General features: G+C 47.2%; 1 protein-coding gene across 1 annotated transcript; it reads right to left on the bottom strand.

The window, feature by feature from the left end:
- Positions 1 to 1233: 1233 nt before the first annotated feature.
- Positions 1234 to 2652, bottom strand: COX6A1 (cytochrome c oxidase subunit 6A1). Its single transcript, XM_086623514.1, has 3 exons — positions 2550 to 2652; positions 2046 to 2185; positions 1234 to 1501 (listed from the first exon to the last, which is right to left on the bottom strand). Exons 1-3 carry the CDS (start codon positions 2650 to 2652, stop codon positions 1415 to 1417), a joined length of 330 nt encoding a protein of 109 aa, XP_086479640.1. The 3' UTR covers positions 1234 to 1414.
- Between the last annotated feature and the right edge of the window lie 15415 nt (positions 2653 to 18067).

The following is an 18067-nucleotide window of genomic DNA, read 5'->3' as shown; positions in this document are numbered from 1 at the left end:
CACTTAAAAAACAGCTGTCGACACTTAAACTGCTGGGTTACTCAGGTATAAATTTAAAAAGTGAGCTAAGAGAAAGACCTTTCCAAGAGCACTGTACATATCATTTTGGGGACTGTCAGGTATGCAGCTTTGCTGTTTTGTTTTTTTTTAAGGAATACCTTAACTTTGCTTTTCTATGATCTTCATGGAAGAATAAACGTAGTGTCATTTTGTCAGTTAGCTTTAAAACAACTGTTCCCATCAGTGCCTCATTCTGTGCTTTTAACAAAGAAAAGCTTGTCTTAGCAATCATTTTACTGGTAACTGGATGGAATAAATTGGTTTGAAACATGAAGAGGGGTGCCCTGCAGTGCCCACTTTGAGATTCTCACTTGTCATCCATCACTCCTTTCAGCAGCAAGATGCCAAGTCAGCTGCTGGGTTCTTCCTTTTGGGAGAAACAGTATTAACGACAGCTAAGACACAGCTCGCTCTTCTGTGCCATGCAAAAAAATACAGAAGTTGCACAAGGAATTGGAAAATGGTTGACTTAGAGAAGAAAAACTGCAAAATTAACATTGTACTGGAACAGACTCAGAGCCTTGAAACTGCCTGTTGACTATGGAAGATAATTAAGCTCTTCTAGGTTAAGAAGCTTCCGACAGACACAGTATATATTGTACAGACATACGCAGTGGAGCAAAAGTTGTGTTTTCATTTGTAATGCCTGTATGAGAGACTTTGTACAATAAGACTGCAGATCTGTGAAAAGCAGAGTTGTGAGCAACGTATGTGCTGATATACTAGAAGATCTGAGCGCTGAAGATTGACACTGTGAAGGCACGCAGAGCTTAGTTAGACATCTTTGCTGCCACTCCCTCTCCCAGGAGGGGCTAAGATAAAATTGCCTTCATGACTGTTACTAAATAGTGCAATAGCTGGTTATGGAGAATGTGCTTCAGTACACACTGAATTTTAATCTACAGTATTAGCCTGATACCTGTTCGTCTGGCTGGGAGCTGTGGGTTTACAGTGATCTGTTACACTAGACCTGAAGAAGATTAAATTGAGTGACGTGCCATGCTGACTGTTCCTGGTGTCAGCCTTATCAGACAGAGGAGCAGGTACTAACATTCAGGCAGGCAAACCCCTTTACTCCTGCAGTGTATCCTGTGGGAAGCCTCAATGTTTTAAGCAAACACTGAACTATGGAACTTCTAAGGACTCAGATTAACAGAAAAGTCAGATCCTAAATTGAAGTTCAGAGTCGTTTATTTAAAGGACCTCTACACAAGCACAGACAGAGGCCACAATGCCATTCAGCTTCATCGCGGAAGGAATGTGGAGTTTAAGCGATGGTTCCCTAAACGATGGTTCCCACACAACATTCTGGTCCAAGGCAGGAAGAGCCAAAGTTCTGGCTGTGGTCAGGATCTTAGTTTTCGTCTTCGTAACCGGTTGGGAGAGCATTAACATGGGGGTTGTGGAACAGAGTTTTGTTCCCATCACCCCATGGGAAAGGCTGCGAAAGAAGAAAGACAATAAGCCAGTGGCAGCTCACTGAAAGATCTGTACAGCACAGGAAATCAGCAATATGGACTCAAACATCACACAGCCCGATGGGCTGATGGATTAAGCAAGCTGGTGTCTGTTCCCAGGCTGTAGGAAGCAGGAGTTAGAAAAGTCTCCCTCAGCTGGGAGCCACTGTCTCTAGACAAGATCTTTGCTCTTGCTCAAACATCAACTGTGCTATACTATAGGAGCCCAGTTTTGAGAATCTGAGGTCACCTCTATCAGGTTTTAGATCTGTATTAGTCTAAGGTAAGTACAGAAGCTCCAGGAGCTAAAGGTTTTTCAGCAAGACATGAGCAGGATTCCTTGGGGGTGGGAAGACCTGTGAATGCTTCGTCTGAGCTGCGAGAAACTGTTCTGTCTCGGAAGCAAAGCTGTGAGTTGAGATACAGCACCTCACAGAGTGGACAGGACAGTCAGAGACACTGGAGCTATCTCAGATCTCTGCAGTCACGGACAACAAGAGGGCCTTTAGCCGGAGCAGGCGGACGTACCTTGGTCCTGATCCGGAGGTGAGTGTACGGAACGAACTCGGGCCGCTCGTGCTCGTGCTGTCCTTTCAGGTAGCAGTTCAGCATGCAGACACCGACCCCGGGCAGCGCCACGACGAAGGTCAGGAGCTTCCACAGGCGGGCTGGAAGGAAGCGTTACACGAGTTAGAGCGACGATCGCCATTTCCCCTCGCATTAGCGACCTGCGAGCACGTTAAATGCCATCAGTGCATTAACGAGAAATTGCGCTCCGCGTCCCTCACCAGGGGACGGGTCTCCCTCCCCGTTTTTTTAACGGGAAAAACAGCGCTCCCCTCTCCCTCGGGGATCCCGGGCTCACGGTTCCAGCCGCGGCTCCCCCCGGGAGGCTGCCGCCCCTCGCCGGGACTCGCATCGCCAGCGCCTGCCGAGCGCTCCGCTTCCGCGGCGCCGCCGCAAAGGGCGGCGGCCGTCAAGGGCACCGGCGCGCCGGCCCCAGCTCCGCCCTCGCCCCGACACCCCCGTTACCTCCGCCGCCTTCGTGGGCTGCGGCCGACATGCTCCGCCCCGGCAGGGAGCGCGAGGCAGCGGCGCCGAGCAGCAGCCGGGAGACCCTTCCGAGCGCCGCCATCCCCCCGGAGTCCGCGGGCACCCAGCGGGACGGGACCGGAACCGACGGCGGCCGGCAGGGGACACGCCGGCTGCGCGCCCCGCCCCGCCGGGCCCGAGCATGCGCGCTCTGCGCCCGCGAGCCTGACCTTGGGCCGCCGCGGGCTGAAGCCGCCGGGCTGCGCATGCGCTGTCAGTCGCGGGGACGGGGAGGGAGGAGCCGTTAGTGGCGTGTGCGTCGCAGCGTTTCCGCATAAGGGGGGGCGGAGAGGAGAATTAGCGCCATGTTGATGCTGAGGGGCGATGTAGGGGCGTTGGGCGTCTGACGAGGACAGGGATGGTGTGGGAGAGCGCTGAGGGGAGCGAAGGGCGCCTCGGGCGGGGCTGGTGTAGAGCGGGGGGGGGCCGTGAGGGGAGCGGGGGGGGGGGGCCGTGAGGGGAGCGGGGGGCTCGGTGCCCGCCGGAGGCTGCCCGGGGGCGCCGGGCCGGGGCAGGGAGAAGGGGGTCTGCAGTGGATGGTACTGCATTCCACAGGGCGCTGAAGCGCAGTGCCGGGTGGGACGTGGGAAAAAAGGAGGCAACACACTGATCTGTGGCATCGTGTACAGAGAAAACCGGAGGAACGTCTCCCAGTGTAGGTGTCCGTGAGCGAGGCTCGGAGGCCGCAGTGTTCAGCCGGAGACAGCCCCGGCACCCTGTGTGGGACATCCTGGCGGTGAAGTGCTCGCACAGCTGTCTTTGAGCTTGCATGCAGCAGCAGAGAAGTGCTGTTAATGTGACTTTTTCACCTTAGGGACCAATCCCATCACTGGGATATAAAGACTCTTTAATTCATGGCAGTAAAAAGATGTTTGTCGTTAATGAAATGCAATTTTGTGACGGCTGTTGTGTTTTTAATTATGTGGATTCCTGGGATGATTGTGTTGAAATAGCAAGGTCACTTGAATAAACATAAGATCTGCAGAAAAAGAAAACAATCCTTATTAATTTGCAAATATCTCTATCCTATTTTGCTATAATTCTTTATTGGAGCCTGATGGTTGGCTCTTTGGCCTTTGATAGAAACACCGTAGATAGAAGGTACATGTTCAAACACGTAAAAACCCCACAGTAAAACGAGAGAACTCTAATACATATAGAGACCGAAACGGGCAGAGAAACGGGGCTTTCAGGAACAAACAGCGGTAAGGTCTGGTCTGTGAGCGAATTGTGATGAAGGAATTGTATTTTCCTTCTAGCAAGGTATGTTTGTTCATGGAAGGAGAAGGAGGAGGTTTGTTGCAAAGTAGGCATCTGCGAAAGATGAAGAGGAGGTGAAGGGAAGTGCAAGAGCTCTGTCCTGGTTTGGGATTGTGTTACTGCACAGTGCTGCTCTCGCTGGGGGTAGGACGGGCTCACACTTCAACGTGGTCCCACGAAACTGATGGTTTTCCTGCTGGCAAGACTAAAGCCTGTGGCATGGCTGGGTTGCTCTTACAGCACGGTTGTTAGGGAGCTGTGTTTGCTGCCGGGGAATGTGATTTCCCTTTTTCACTTGGAGTGGGGCTCGTGTACAAATTTACTGTGTAGCATATAGGAGTGGCCAGGATCTCGGAAGGCTGTGTGAAACACACCTTGGCATAAAAATATTGCTTAGTTGTTTACATTTACTGTACCTTTGCAGTGCAGTGTAAACCTTAATAAGCACTTTGGTTTGTTTGTTATTCTATTTTTTTTAGATCGTGATTACCTCTTCCAGGAATTTGCTTTCATAATATTTCATTAAATAAATAAGAACAGTCTGGCTTCCATACTGAAAGGAGAAGTTTTTCCCTGGTGGCATTATGGTACCTAGAGAAGTGTTGTTCTGTTTTCAGTGACATGATGCATTTTGTGCAGTACACACCCGAAACCACTACAGCTCTCTGTGTGGGCACACAGCTGCTTTGCCAAAGGAGGTTGGGAACGTTATGTTGTGAAGATCTTGTCCGCATTGAAGGTGGATTTTGCCTTTCTTCACCTTCATCCTTTGGATTCAGGCTTACGAGATGCATAATATCTAACTTTTAAAAAGGAATTTGCATGTGACTTTTCTTGGGAACTGAAGATACAATAATTATTTTGTATACTATTTAAGTGATGTAACCAAGATTAAGTTCTGTATCCTAAAGCAAATCCTGGTGGTGTTTTTGTAGCAGGAGCTATATAAACAAAACTACTCTTGTTTGTAGCAAAGAACTGTAAGTAAGCAACGGACGCTAATATTTACAGAGGAGAGAAAACAAAAAAGGTCAGCAAAACATGAAGCAAACTTCTGTCTAGGATGAGGAAAGAAGCATAAAGCAGTTCCCCTCTAAAATGAAAAAAACGTGAGCTGTGCTGCTGCAGTAGCCTCAGAAGACAACGTGCAGGTGAGAGCAGCCAAGGTGTGCTTCTCCCTAGTTCTCCCCGACACCTTCACTCCTCTGACAGTCCTGAAGATGCTCTGCAGAGAAGAAAGTGCTCGCAGAGAGCAGTATGTAGTGTGGCAACTCAGCACAGCTGCCACAGGTTAGGAGTTCCTTGTGAGCACTTCTTCTGCCCATGGAGCTCCACGGGGCTTGTGGAGAGCAACTGAAATCGGGGTTCAGGTCTGTGCTGAGCCTGAGTGGCGGTTTCATTACAGTCTCAGTTACACGGATTTTAAATGGGACTTTTTTAGGCTTTATCATCCCAACAGCTGTGCTTAATCTCTCTATTAGGTGTGTTGGGAGTCTAATGGGTCTGATGCACGTTGTCATTGAGTGTAGTGTAAATTGGGAGTGACTGCTAGAAGACACAAAAGATTCCACGTGAAATTTTTCTTCTCATCGCGATAAGACAGGCGGGTATTTGAAGAAACCTAGATATTTTAAAAAGTGTTTGATGTAGTTGTATGAAATATGTTTAGCTGTGCAATATGTGATGGTTATTATTGCTGTGATGATCGCAGTCATCCTGAAGCACGTGTTTTCACAAAGGTGTGGGGAAAGCACTGGTGAATAAACAGACAACTGTGATGTGGGAACCTCCTCTTGCACTCACAGGTACTCACTACTGCCGTGCAGAAGGGACTTAATGTGAGTTTTTCCAAAACTGACCTATTTGAGGGCCTAGCACTTGAATTACAAACTAGCTTATCACCTTGAGAAACCTGGTCCTAAATCCTAGCTTTTGAGGAGGTTTCAACATTTATGTTTTTCCCAAAGATCCAGCATCCAGGAGCCTACTGAGTGCAGAAATGCAACAAAGTTAGCTCTGAAAAAGGAAAAGAAAAAAAATATGAAGTGCTGGTAGTCACTTGGAGAAAGCTGTGTTCAGTGTGGTGGTGGGACAGGTGGAGGTCGGCCAGAACTCGTGTCCCCTGACGTGGCTCCTGGTGGGTGTGCAGCAGTGACGTGCAACACTTTGGATCGGATCGCTGCTCAGTTCAGCAGAACGTGGATGATTGCAGCGAGCTGGTGTTCGGTGGAGGTGACTCGCTGCACTGGAAAAGAATGTTTGTGCCACAAAAGAAAGCTCGGGCTTAGATGTGCCGAGCACAGAAACGCTTGTGGAGGCAGGAAGCTTTAGCTGCCGGGTAGCAGCCCTAAATTGAGTGAGTTTCGAGATAGGGAGTTTCCACTATAGTTCAGAATCAAAGGCTGCTTTCCAAAGACTCATCTTTCACCCTTGTCTTATTTTTCCTAGCGCAGTGGTGGCTAGCAGGGAGAAGAGGACATGAACCACTGGCAAGAGATCTATAAAAGCCTTGGACACCGTCAGCTGGGGCGAAGGCTCTCGAGCAATGCCGGCCTGGCCCGCCTGGTGGCAAACTGCTTTCGCTGGAAGCGCCTCTCCGTTTGGGCGGCTTGGGAACGACAAACGTGCGCGCTGGGATTTCAGACTGTAATCTCATCTCTGTGCGTTTCCAAGTTTTCAGGGACCTGCTCATCCCTCTCGACTAGCAGTGTTTCCTCCATCAGACGCTCTCTGAAATGCAGAGTCCTTGCCGCGGAGATAGCGCCTGTGTCTCAAACTTCACAGAGTTTCTGGGGGGTTCTTCATCTTCTCCCTGGAGTCCTGGAACTGCAGAAATCAATATTCTGCCATCTGTAAATCCTTTGTTCCCCTTTTCACCAGGGCTTTATCAGCTTTGTAAGTGAAAGAGGGAGGGGGGGAGAGGGCATTGAGAGCGCTATTGTCCCTTCTCTCGGGAATGATCTGGAAGTACTATGCAAATCTTCATTTGAAGACCCTGGGAACTGGGGAAGGACTTTAGCTGCGAGCTCAGTAGGAGGGGAGCTCTGCATCCCTGCTCATGCACTCCTGCCTAGTGCAAGTAGCTGGGAAGAGTTTTTTGAACTGGCAGAAGAGACGTTTTGCGCCTCTGTGAGGCTTTGCGCTCTTTATGTCTCCTGCTTTGTGCTTTTTTCTGCCCGCCTCTTCTAAATGTTTGCATGAGAATTGGGGAGGGGAGAGATCCAAGAGCTGCGATTTGCAGCGATGGAGTCAGAACGGTGCGGGGTGCAGCACCCCTCCCGCCTCCCCGCCTCGCACCCTGGGGTCTCCCACCAAGCAGTGGTGCTGCCGCAGGTATATCCCGCCTGCTGGCGTTAGCACAGAGCACGGACACAGTTTCAGTGAGCAAATTATTCTGCTGGTCAGAAGCAGTGGAGTAGAATAGTTTGCAGTTCTCAAATTATCACGTTGTAGCCAGCTCTTAAAAAGCCTTCTGTGATGGGGGCAAAGGCTCACAGACCAGTACCTGCTTTGTGCAACCCTGCAGCCTGTCCTGGCTCAGAGCTCTGGCACCTGTTTTGTATTAGGGCAGGGTCACACTAACTGCTGGTTTCCTGGAAGCTGTGTAGGGTCCTTCTTAGGCCTCATGGAAGGGGAGATATCCTGACTGCATACACACATGGGGGACCAGGACAGCGGGGGAGGGAGAATACAGATTCATGTCTAGGCGTTTTTGTGTTTATAAGCTACTAAAAGGCAGTCGTAGTCTTTTTGGTTTTCTTCATTTTCATGGCATCAGTCCCATTGTTTATTTTTCAGAGTTTGAGGGGTTTTGTGTTCCAAAATAACTAAAAATTACTTTCAAGTAATGACAGCCCTGCAAAACGCAACACTGTTCTCTCTCTCCTGGGCAGCTGAGAAGATGCAGCCTTTAAAAAAATCTCACCTTCTGGCAAAGCCATAGGAACACGCACCATGAGACCTGACTCTCCGTTACCTCCCGCGTTACATCCAAAGCGATGTAAAACACTAGTGTTTGGTTCTGCAGGTACTTTGCTGCTTTGTGGAGGCAAAGCGCATCACAAGCATACTCTCTTATATGCACGATTGGGTCTAAATCTGCTGTCGTTTTTCTCGTGTGTAACTCTAGAGTGACTCAGCTGACTTGGGTGAACGTCCTTTGGAACTGTGCTCGCTGGAAATCAGCCTGGACATGCCCTCTCGCTCCCGTAAGTGCTTCCAACTACCTGCGCACACTCACACATCCATGCAGATGCTTTCCCAGTACACTTGTTTGCATGCAGGCTGGTGTGTGAATGCACATTCTGCTCACCCGCTCTTCACATATGCATGCAAACACACACGCATTCTCAAGTGCACACATCCATTCCCTTTCTCTCTTATACATTTGTGCACATACACAGACCTTTTTGAAAGCTCCTGTTTTCAGAAAGGTTTTATTTATAGGTCCTGCCTGGTTGTGAATGTGAAAGGGAGAAAGCCCCTCAGAGGGTTCCTTTCATGTGTAAATCAGCCTAGGCTGAGAGCATTGGGGTCACAGTGAGGAGGATTTCACTCTTAATTACTCAGAGAGAAAGCAGGCAGGGGACTTTCTCAAACTAATAGGGTTGTTCTCTGCTGGGGAAAGCAGCTTGAGACGCCCAAGTTTCTCTTGCATCAGACTTGGGGCTCTGATTCACAGGCCTCTTCTGCCAGTAGCAAGAGCTGGTGTGTATGTGGCACTTGGAACAAACAGTTCAGCTTCCAAACCGGCTTACTTATTAAAGATAGTTATGTGTGTTCTGATAATTGGATGTAGAAGAACTGACCTAGTTTACTTTATTTTTATGCCACTTTTATTGAAATATTATGTTAGTCTGTGACTCCATCTGAGAGGGACCTCCGTATCATTACAGACCTAAAAGTTCCCACCTCTCTGCCAAGTAGAAAAGTGTTATTGTCTAGAGATTAGTCCAGTGAGCAAGGCTCTGAACTTGGACTTAAAACCAGCACTGAATTCCCATTTCAGCCACTGAATGCCTTTGTGACCTTTGACAAGAGACTCCCTACCCTGTGAAACAGCGGAATCTTCTCTCTGGAGTGGGGCTGTTGAGAACAAAAGTCAATATGGATTGTGATACTCTTGGTAATAAGGCTGCCAATGCCAAGGTAAACGTGGGTGATGAGCACATTTGAAGAGATGGGTCTTTTTCCTGGAATACACTGCAAGCATCATTGTCACCTTTCATCCATCACACATAACTGAATCTGGAAATCTGCTGCAGGGGCTGGGAACACCCCGGTCACAAGCTACACAAGTCCTCTGCCGGGACTGCAGGACCTACTTGTACAAACACGCACTAATACGAGGTGCAGCTGTCAGTAGTTGCAGGGCAGAGAGCTCTGTTGTCAGGTGCACACGCACACATAAGCAAGTGTATTTTTTAACTGCAGTTGACTCGGTTAAATTTACATCTGCTCATCTGTACCTCCTTTTCATATGGCCTCTGCTTTTCTGGGTAGGAAATTAATGCTTCAAGGGCCAAACATTCCCAGCCTGTGCACAAACAGCCCCCCAGCAGCCCTGATGCAGGATCCTTGAAGCTGCGTTGGTTGAGCTTGCCTGGGAAGGGAGAGGTTTTAGTCTGGGAGCACCTGTTTGAGGAAGCTGGCAGTAGCGGTGGGGGCCATCGGCAGATGAGGTCAGCAGTCTGAAGTGTCTGCAGAGGTCAGAGAGAAATGAATGGGTCATTTCTTTTGCAAATGAAGAGCTGCAGCCTGCAGCAGCCTTAGCGGAGCCCAGCATGTGGGTCCAGGCTGTTCCTTTTATGAGCTGATGGAAATGGGGCCCAAAAGGACTTCCCTGATGGAGTTCTGTCACAGCCTTTGTTATCTTTGCCTCCTGCAGCATGCAGTGGGCACAGAATATGGATTGGGGGTTATCCTGGCTGCCAGCACAGTCAAGGGGACAAGGCTTTATGGCTGCATGGAAAACCTGAGGCTGCAGGGTATTCTTACTGCCATTCCACAAGGAAAATCTTGTTTAAAGGTGTCGAACACATGTTTCTTTCTGCTTTAGTGCTCCTTTTTACCCAGCCTACACTAAAATGAGTAAATCCAAGGGCCTCTTTAAAATAATGCACTTAACTGAGTAACAGGGATTAAAAAGCCTGGATTCTATTCTTCATTCAGGTGGTAAATTGTCAGTTACTTGGACAAAGGCCTATGAATGCTTTATGCCTCCTTTTTTTCTGTAAAACGCTGAAGAATAGCAGCGTATTCCTTTTTCTAAAACATTTTGAGGATTTGGGGTACAGGGTGCTTTATATATGCAGAATGTTACCGTTAGTAGCACCCTCTGTCAATGAAATAACTATTTTTGTCTACTTTTTATGCAACAATGTTACTTTCTCTGAATTGTTGATGTAGAATTAATTTTATGTTATATAAACAATGTCAGTTCTGTCTTGCCATTTGCTCCCTTTGCTTCTTTGCAGACCACCGGGGAACTTTTGCTGTGACAGTGTAATAGGAGGTGGGGACACCTCGAGGGGAAGGTCGAAACAGACCACAGCAATTACAGTCAATAACATCCATGACTTGAGAAAATCTTGCCTCAATTACCGGTCGGTGCGTGATCTGTGCGTGCTGTCTTTCCTACGTACAGCTATTTAAAATAAGGCAGGACATGGAAAGAACTGTTTCCCTTGCAGGAGCTCTAGGAACAGCTTGCTATTACTATTGTCTTTTCATAGCCTCAGATAGAGTAGGGCAGATTTTGAGGGAAAGGCAGGTAAGGTTGGAGTGACTGTGCTCCGAGTTTTTCCTCACCGCTGTGATGTGACAGCCGTGATAAGGAGCTAGAAGTTAGAACAGTCCTGGGACTGCCAGAACTTGCATTAAAGAAGAAAATGAACTTAGGTTTAGATTTTGTTTTTCAACCTCTGCTATGTGTGAAGGATTGTTTTTTACGACTTTTATCTCCATTTTCCTGTAGAAACCTCAGGAGGACTGTCCACCTTTCAGATCTGTTTTGATGTGTTTTAAATGCGTGATAGGGAGCACAGCCACTCTCAGCAGGTTGCAGAAAAAGAACATAAAATCATAATATGCCTTTGCAGGGGTAAATGTGTTCTTTATTTCGTAGAAGCATCAGCCAGATTTACACCATTTTGTGTAAGAAAGGCTGCAAGAGAAGATGAATGTTTGTGAGGGCTCGGGGACAGTTTCATGTTTGGGGTAATGCTGAGGTTAGCCATGGAGCCTGTGTCCAGGCAGTAATTTGACAGCAGACATGGGCACACAGTAACACAGTCTCTGAAAATCACAGAAGCCTGCTGAGTTATTGTGAGCTGGAGGAGCTTTTCTGTTTGTGGGCACATGGGTCTGCCTGCCTCACATTGTGAAGACATAACTGAGACATAAAGGAGGCTGGCAAATTGCAGAACACTGATGGAAGGGGGAACAGGGGGCAGAAGAAGAAAAGTTAAGAGTTTGTAGACAAAGGGCTGGAGCCTAGTTATGAATTCCTAGCAGGTAGTTGGTCTTTAAATGAAAGCATTTGTCAAGTAATGTACTGATTTAATGTGAGAATTGGATAGATATCTGCAAAGGTTTTTGCACCTGGTTTGCAGTGTGATTGCAGGAGGTGTTAACAGAGAAAGCACTTTTGCTTTCTACCAAGGTGTGTATTTGTTTATGTATCTAAACTATATAGGGCAGGAAGTATAGAAGGCATCATACAAAGTGAGACACAGATGATGCTATGGGATATGGACATAGAATGTCTCCATAGAGTATGATTGATTGTAAGTAAGGCATGTACCTTGCTTTCCTTCTGGTAGTACCCCACCATACCGTGAGCATCATTGTTGGATTATCCAGGGCCGTACATCAGCAGCACGTTGCTGTACCTGGCTGATGGTCTGTATCCCCTGTCCCGCAGACCCCTCCTGTTCCACCTGGGCAACGCACCCTGCTCAGCATCTGCCTTACAGGTAGTTCTGGGCCTTACATTGTCTCACTGCACTGGGACCTCAGTGTCGTGACGTTGTCTGCTCAGCTGTACTCAGCAGTGGCTGTGATCAGACTGCACGTCCGTCCTGTGCCCGGCACTGAACTGATGGAACAGATTCCACAGAGCACAGCCTGGTCAGTGTGTATCCCCTCTGTGCCTGTCGGGACTCTGTTAGGGAATGTACAGGTTCTGCATGGCACGTTGGCAGGCAGTGCCCCTACACTTCCCCCAGTACCCTACCACAGCTCTAGCTGATGCACAGGGTTGTAGTATTTTGAGATTGGTTCTTCATTTCAATTTAAAAAAAAAAAAAACTTTCAAAAGCCTCCTCTTGAGCCTTGAACTATTCCCATGCTGGAGCCTTGTGAATTAATTGCCAAGGACTCACAAGTTGCTGATAGATGCGTGCAGAAACTAGCTACATGGTTGGCCATTCCTGTAAATCATTGGACTCTTCATAAATTTCATTCTGGGCTTTTCCTTAAAAGCCCTCTCCCAAACTGGACACAAGACAATGGACACCAGCAGGCACAGCTCCCAGTGACTAGGATATTGTCACATCTCCAAAAGCCTGGTGGGAGGAGCAGACATTAGGTCTGAATTCATCCTGGCAGGGAGATTCAGCTAAGAGAGGAGGAAAAGAAGGTCAGAGGCAGCTCCAAGGAAACGGCTTTGGTTTAAAATGTTTCATTAGAGTTTTCACACTGGAAATATAAAGTATGGGAATACAATTGCTTGGCAGAGGAACCACATTTAGTAACAGTCCTATATACATTCAGTACTCTATACAGAAGGAGACAAAGTATATCCCTGGCCATCTCAGCAAAATTAGGGATCCCTGTTGTAAATGTGACTTTTTTTCCAAAACAGCTCACGTAATCTGGAGATTTTTTTACTATCAATATTGATAAAAGACATTCTTTTTCCAGTAGACCATTGCTCTCTGCTGTAGCCATGCAGCCTTTGCAGGACAGACTAACTTTATCTAAGCAGTGTGCCAGTGTCAGTCCAGCTGGGAACACTATTGGGATGCTCACCTCGTATTGTTTCACTTCCCCTCTGTGTCTGTCTTTGATTTTTCCTGTTGTAACTCAGTAAGATAATCACGGTCACCCTTTTCCAAAGGCTTAGTCTTCCCCCTGTTGATTTGACAAGCTCCTTTTTTTGAAGATGGTTCTCACCTTCCACTTGAGCTTTGTCGCCTCAGGATGTTTTATCCTGTCACGCAGGCAGGGTTGGGAGTTCGGACTGGCACACTCACCTGCAAGGTCTGGCCAGTGCGGGGTTACAGCCAATGTCACCAGTGAGGAGGCAGGAAATGGGATGCCAGTGTGTCTCGTCTGCTTTCTTCTTTTGGGACATAGCTTGATCAAACAACTGAGCAGTTGAAATATGACAGAGTGTGTGGTGTGGATGGATTTTTTTATGGGAAGCCAGGATTAGTTTGTTTTTTTTTTTTCTGTTTGAAGCTATAGGTGAAAAACTTGGAGAGGCTTTGTCACTACATCCCAGTGACAGTTTTACGTTTACTCTGGCTTAGAAGGAAGTGCTCAGACTGGCAAAACAAAAGCACACATGCAGTGCCCTGCAAAGGGCATTCCTGACCAGACCCTGAAGTAGCTGAAGTACAGATTGTCAATCTTTCACCCTGCCAACCCTCATGGCATGTTTGTACCCAGGTTCTTTAGTCAGCACTTCAAGTAATTTTTGTGTTCTTCACCAACTGTGCTGGGCAGCGTGTTGTCAGGGCCCTGAGTGCACCAGCTGACTCTGCAGCCTCTCTCCCCTGTCCTGCAGGTTTGGCTGCCTGTGTTCAAGGTCTGCCCTGATATGGTGGAGTGTAACCTGGCATCAGAGTGCTGTGTGCCACAGAGCCGAGAGAAGCCTGCTGAGGCCTCCCTGCTTCCCTTGGGAGCCACAGCACAGAGCTGCCCTTGTTCTCCGTTCTTGCCTGGGGTAGGCTGTAGGGGTTTCTGTGCCTGGCTGTGGACCTTGCTGATCCTGGCCCTGACTTGCTGACTTGACTTTCTGGCTTGGCCTCAGACCTGGCTCATCCCTGTGGACTTTCTGACAGTCATTGGGCTCCTGGCTAAATGGGGTTACAGTCACCAGACCTGCTCTGCTCTTCTTGCTTGGTCACTGTGGCGCTGTGCCCCTGTGCACTGAGGTCCCATCCCTGCCTGCCTCGCTGTCAGCCCAGCTCGCCTTTGCTCCTCATGCTTCTAGACACAGCATCTCCAGCTGTCTGAGAAGCCAGAGAGTAAATGGGCAGTGATACGAAAGACATTGTGGGATCATACTGGTTTATTGCTACGGCAATTAAGAAAGATGTGGCAACAGCTTTGCCTCCCTTCGTTTCCAACTTCCTGCAAAACCAAACCGAAAATCGGGTCTGTTGACAAGTGCTGGGCCCGCCGAGGCAGCAGCCGGCAGGAGGAGCTCTCTGGACACGTCGTCGGATCATTTTCGGACAGTCATAGCTGCATGTTTCAAGGGCATCACTTTAGATCTACCTTCTTGGGACTTCCTTGCAGACAAACCAGCAGCAGCAGAAGACAGAGGCAACTTCATGGCATTGCAACTGAGTGACTCCAGTGATTTTTTTTCTTCTTTTTTATTTGCTTGGAGACTTCTCAGGTTCCTTTTCCCACCATGATGTCTTTCTCTGCTGTTGTTTCAGAAACATTAAGTGTTCCTGAAGATGCTAGAGATTCTTTTTGATCCCTGGAAGGGGACAAGTCTTTTGTCTTCGAAGAAAGCTAGTGTAAGATTTTAAGGACAGCATCCCAACCACAGTAAAGAATTCCAAAGCAATGCTTGTCTTTGCATGGAAAGATACCCTCCTGGATTCTTCCTGACCTCTGAGGGGACCCATAAGCAAAGAAGCCCTGAAATGTGTCAGTACCACTTTGGATATTGGCTTGACAAAGTTATTCAAATAGTTCTGCCACCTCGTATACAGTTCATCTTTTTCTTCTGTAAGAAGCAGGTACGGAGGACAGTCACTCTTTTGCACAGCTCTGTGTTCTCATTAGCTAGGTGTAAAGTATCCCCCTGCTTCTTAGGGCCAGTTCTGCAGCCCTAAATTGCCTAGGGGCCATGGCCATGCCTGTATCACCTTTAAAAAAGAATTAAGTTTGTGGTTGTTTTTTTTTTTTTAATGTGGTGAATTCTCTACTTTTGTAAGTCCGGCCCTCATTTAGTTATCTAAATGGGAACTAGGTACCTTCTGGTCTTGAATGTTGCTGTAATCATTATTTTGATTCTGAATGTGCCAGAAACTATTCTAATGCATATCAGTGTAAATTAAGTCAATAGAGATTCTTCAAATTTATCCTGGTGTTCGAGAGAATAGAATTCATGCACTTCAATTTACAGCTTATTAAGTGATCAGAATTAATGAACTCGCAACAACCTTTTCCGTTCTTGTTTACACGTTTTCTTCCTATTCACTCATAATGTACATGATTTGGGAAAAGCAGAGAGTTGAAAAGGCAGCGCGTGGGTCAGATATGTCCCACGGAGCACAGCATTGTGCTTCAGGCTTTAATCATACTTGCAAAGCCGCTACGTAGAAATGGCACCTTCTGACTCAGCTGATGCAGAGAAACCCAGCTCAATTTTCGGAACCCTCTCTGCATTCTGAAAGCTAGAAAAATATTTGTGCTGAGGAACAGCGAAGGTGTTCTTCAGTCACTGAAGTTTAATAGATGCAGAACAATTACTCCTCTTTTTTTTTTTTTTCTTTTTTGAAGAGTAGTTTTTCAGTGTAATACCATATTTCAGACTGGAGGTTGGATGCAAACCATCGCATCCACCTTTCCTTTTATTCTGAGATTTAGAAGTCACTCAGGATGCCACCAAGAAAACCTCACATAAACCCTCTTTTTCCCAAGACCAGCTGAAGGTTATCCCACTGTGGTTCATTCAGTTTGAGGTTGGAATGATGAAAGGTTCCCTTTGATTTTTGTAATGTTTAAGGCTAAACTTGCGAGGCTGCATGCTCATCTAGACCTAATTTCTCTCTAACTTCATGGAACAGGAGAGCCTCTAAATGCTCTGTCTGATCAATTGCAAAAATTTCAGGGACTTCCTGTTATTTCTGGGAGAGGAAGCACTACTAATTTGTGAAAATACTAGGAAATCAAAAAGGGAAAAATGGGGGAGCAGCAGTAATTTAGATACTGCTGCACTTGTAGATGAAGAGAGTGGGTGATAGCACTCGCATACCAATACCTTTATCTCATCTCTGTCTATCACTCTAGAAAAGTTATCGTGTGAGCACACTGAAAGATCTGTCACCAGATAAATACAGGGCTTGTATGCAACCTCTGCAGAACGGGAGGAGAATGAAGATCCAAAGTTAAAAGGAAAAAGGGAGACACGCAGCAACCCCGATATGGGGGAGCTGAGGGTATCCTCCTACTGCAGTAGTGTAGGTGTGCACAGAAACCCTGATGGTGACATTTAGAGGACTCGTTTACTCAGGGGAGGGAGGTAGATGGGGCATTGAAATGCTATTGTAGGAGGGAGCGAGAGATTCCTGAAGAGGAAAATGTTGGAATCGCAGCAACCTTTACACAGCCTGCTTGGGGCACGCATGTGCCCCAGGCATTGGAGGGAGAGTGGAGAGGTTTGGAAAGGTGGCATCTGAGGCATTTGTGCTGGGGAGGAGCATGGCTTATGGAGTAAATCCCTGATGAGAGAGCAAAATCTTCAAAGGAACGGCTGTAGATAGCGACCTGCCCTGTAGAAATGAGAAATAGAGGGCAGGCCAGCCGTCTCACCGAGCAGCTATGCCGACACTGCTGCTGAGAGCGAGGGGGCCAAGGCAGCAAATGTGAAAGGTTGTTTCAAACCATGCGGGCTGGTTCTGGCCAGTGTACGACTTGCTGAAAACCAGAGAAACTGGTTAGTAACTCATGCAGGCTGGAGTGGAGCCCAGGGCTGGACAGAGCTCTGGGCAGAGCCACCCAAGCAGCTGACTGTGAACTTGGTCCCTGCAGAGCAGTTGAAACTGCTGCCTGGCTGCTCCTCTCCGGTGCTGGTGTGGAGGTGGTGCATCTCGGAGGGCTACTGGGCAGTCCCTGTGCGTGAAAGTACCGTGCAGAGACAGATAGTCTCTGGAATTTGATGTATGGCAAATTCCTAGTTCTTTTTACTTTTTTTTGCTTAGGTACTTGCATACCAATGTGACCCTCAGAGGAAAGAATAGTGAAGTAATACTGGACTCAGTCTGAGGATTTGTAAAAAGAGGGAGAGGAGCGCTCGTGGGTTGCATTTGAGGGATGCAGAGCATGCTGGATTCACAGGACTCAGCTTTAAGTACCACTGACTTAAAATTCTCAGTGAAAAACAAATGTGTCTTAATATAAGTTTTGAGTACTGCTCTATTTTCGGAATTTGTTAGCTTTTTTCCTTCTTCCCTTCTTAGTGCTGAGTGTTCAAGCCCACAAGGCAATAACTTAACGGCACTGCTAGTATTTCCAAGTTCTGTTTCTTTAAGAAGTTCATAAAACTTGTCACAATACCCCAGTAAAGCTCTTTGCTGCGCTATCTAATCCAAAGTAGTTTGTATCAGATTTATGTTCTGGCAGCTCTGTGATAAACTTGGACTCTACCACATTACCAACACAAAAGATTACTTAAAGTTGTTGTTATTGAATTTGAAGGACTCTTTTGTTTCATGGAGTCCTGCACCCCCGTACCAGGGTTGTGGTCTCCAATGGCTCTGCAACTCATACGTTTACAAACTTAGGCAGTCTGGAATGAAGACATTTCCACCAGCGACAATTTAATATTTTGGTAGATTTAACATGCTTTGTGTTAAAGTTATGCACGTCAAAAAACACAGTAGAAGATAGGAGGCATTGGAGAATTCAGTGAGGTCTGGTATTTTGACCAAAGGGTCCTTGAGATGTAAATGTTAGGTTTGTCCTCTCTCACATAAGTCCGCTTAAACCTGATGTCTCAGCTGATAAAGCTTCCCCTGGGTCAGCCTTGTGAAGTTCCTAGAAAAAGACGATTATGCAGAAAATTATCAGACTCTCAATTCCGCTGGCGTGAGGTCTTGCAAACTTGAGCCTGAAAACATAAGAGACTGAAACTATGATGTCAGTCACACCCTCAACACAAAGATTATAGGTGTAACCAGAGGAGGAATTCATCACAAAATCTCTCTGATCTGAAATCAAGCAGAACT

This window comes from Tauraco erythrolophus, chromosome 19, assembly GCF_009769465.1.
Source record: "Tauraco erythrolophus isolate bTauEry1 chromosome 19, bTauEry1.pri, whole genome shotgun sequence".
Lineage (NCBI taxonomy): Eukaryota > Metazoa > Chordata > Aves > Musophagiformes > Musophagidae > Tauraco > Tauraco erythrolophus.
This window is presented reverse-complemented; position numbering and strand designations above follow the sequence as displayed.

What these genes read in the sequence shown, in the direction of transcription:
- COX6A1 (XM_086623514.1), bottom strand. Translation starts at nt 2,652, where the DNA reads ATGGCGGCGCTCGGAAGGGTCTCCCGGCTGCTGCTCGGCGCCGCTGCC. An exon ending in AGCCCACGAAGGCGGCGGAG is followed by an intron (nt 2,186 to 2,549) that starts GTAACGGGGGTG and finishes GCTTCCTTCCAG; the next exon opens with CCCGCCTGTGGAAGCTCCTG. An exon ending in ACCTCCGGATCAGGACCAAG is followed by an intron (nt 1,502 to 2,045) that starts GTACGTCCGCCT and finishes CTTCTTTCGCAG; the next exon opens with CCTTTCCCATGGGGTGATGG.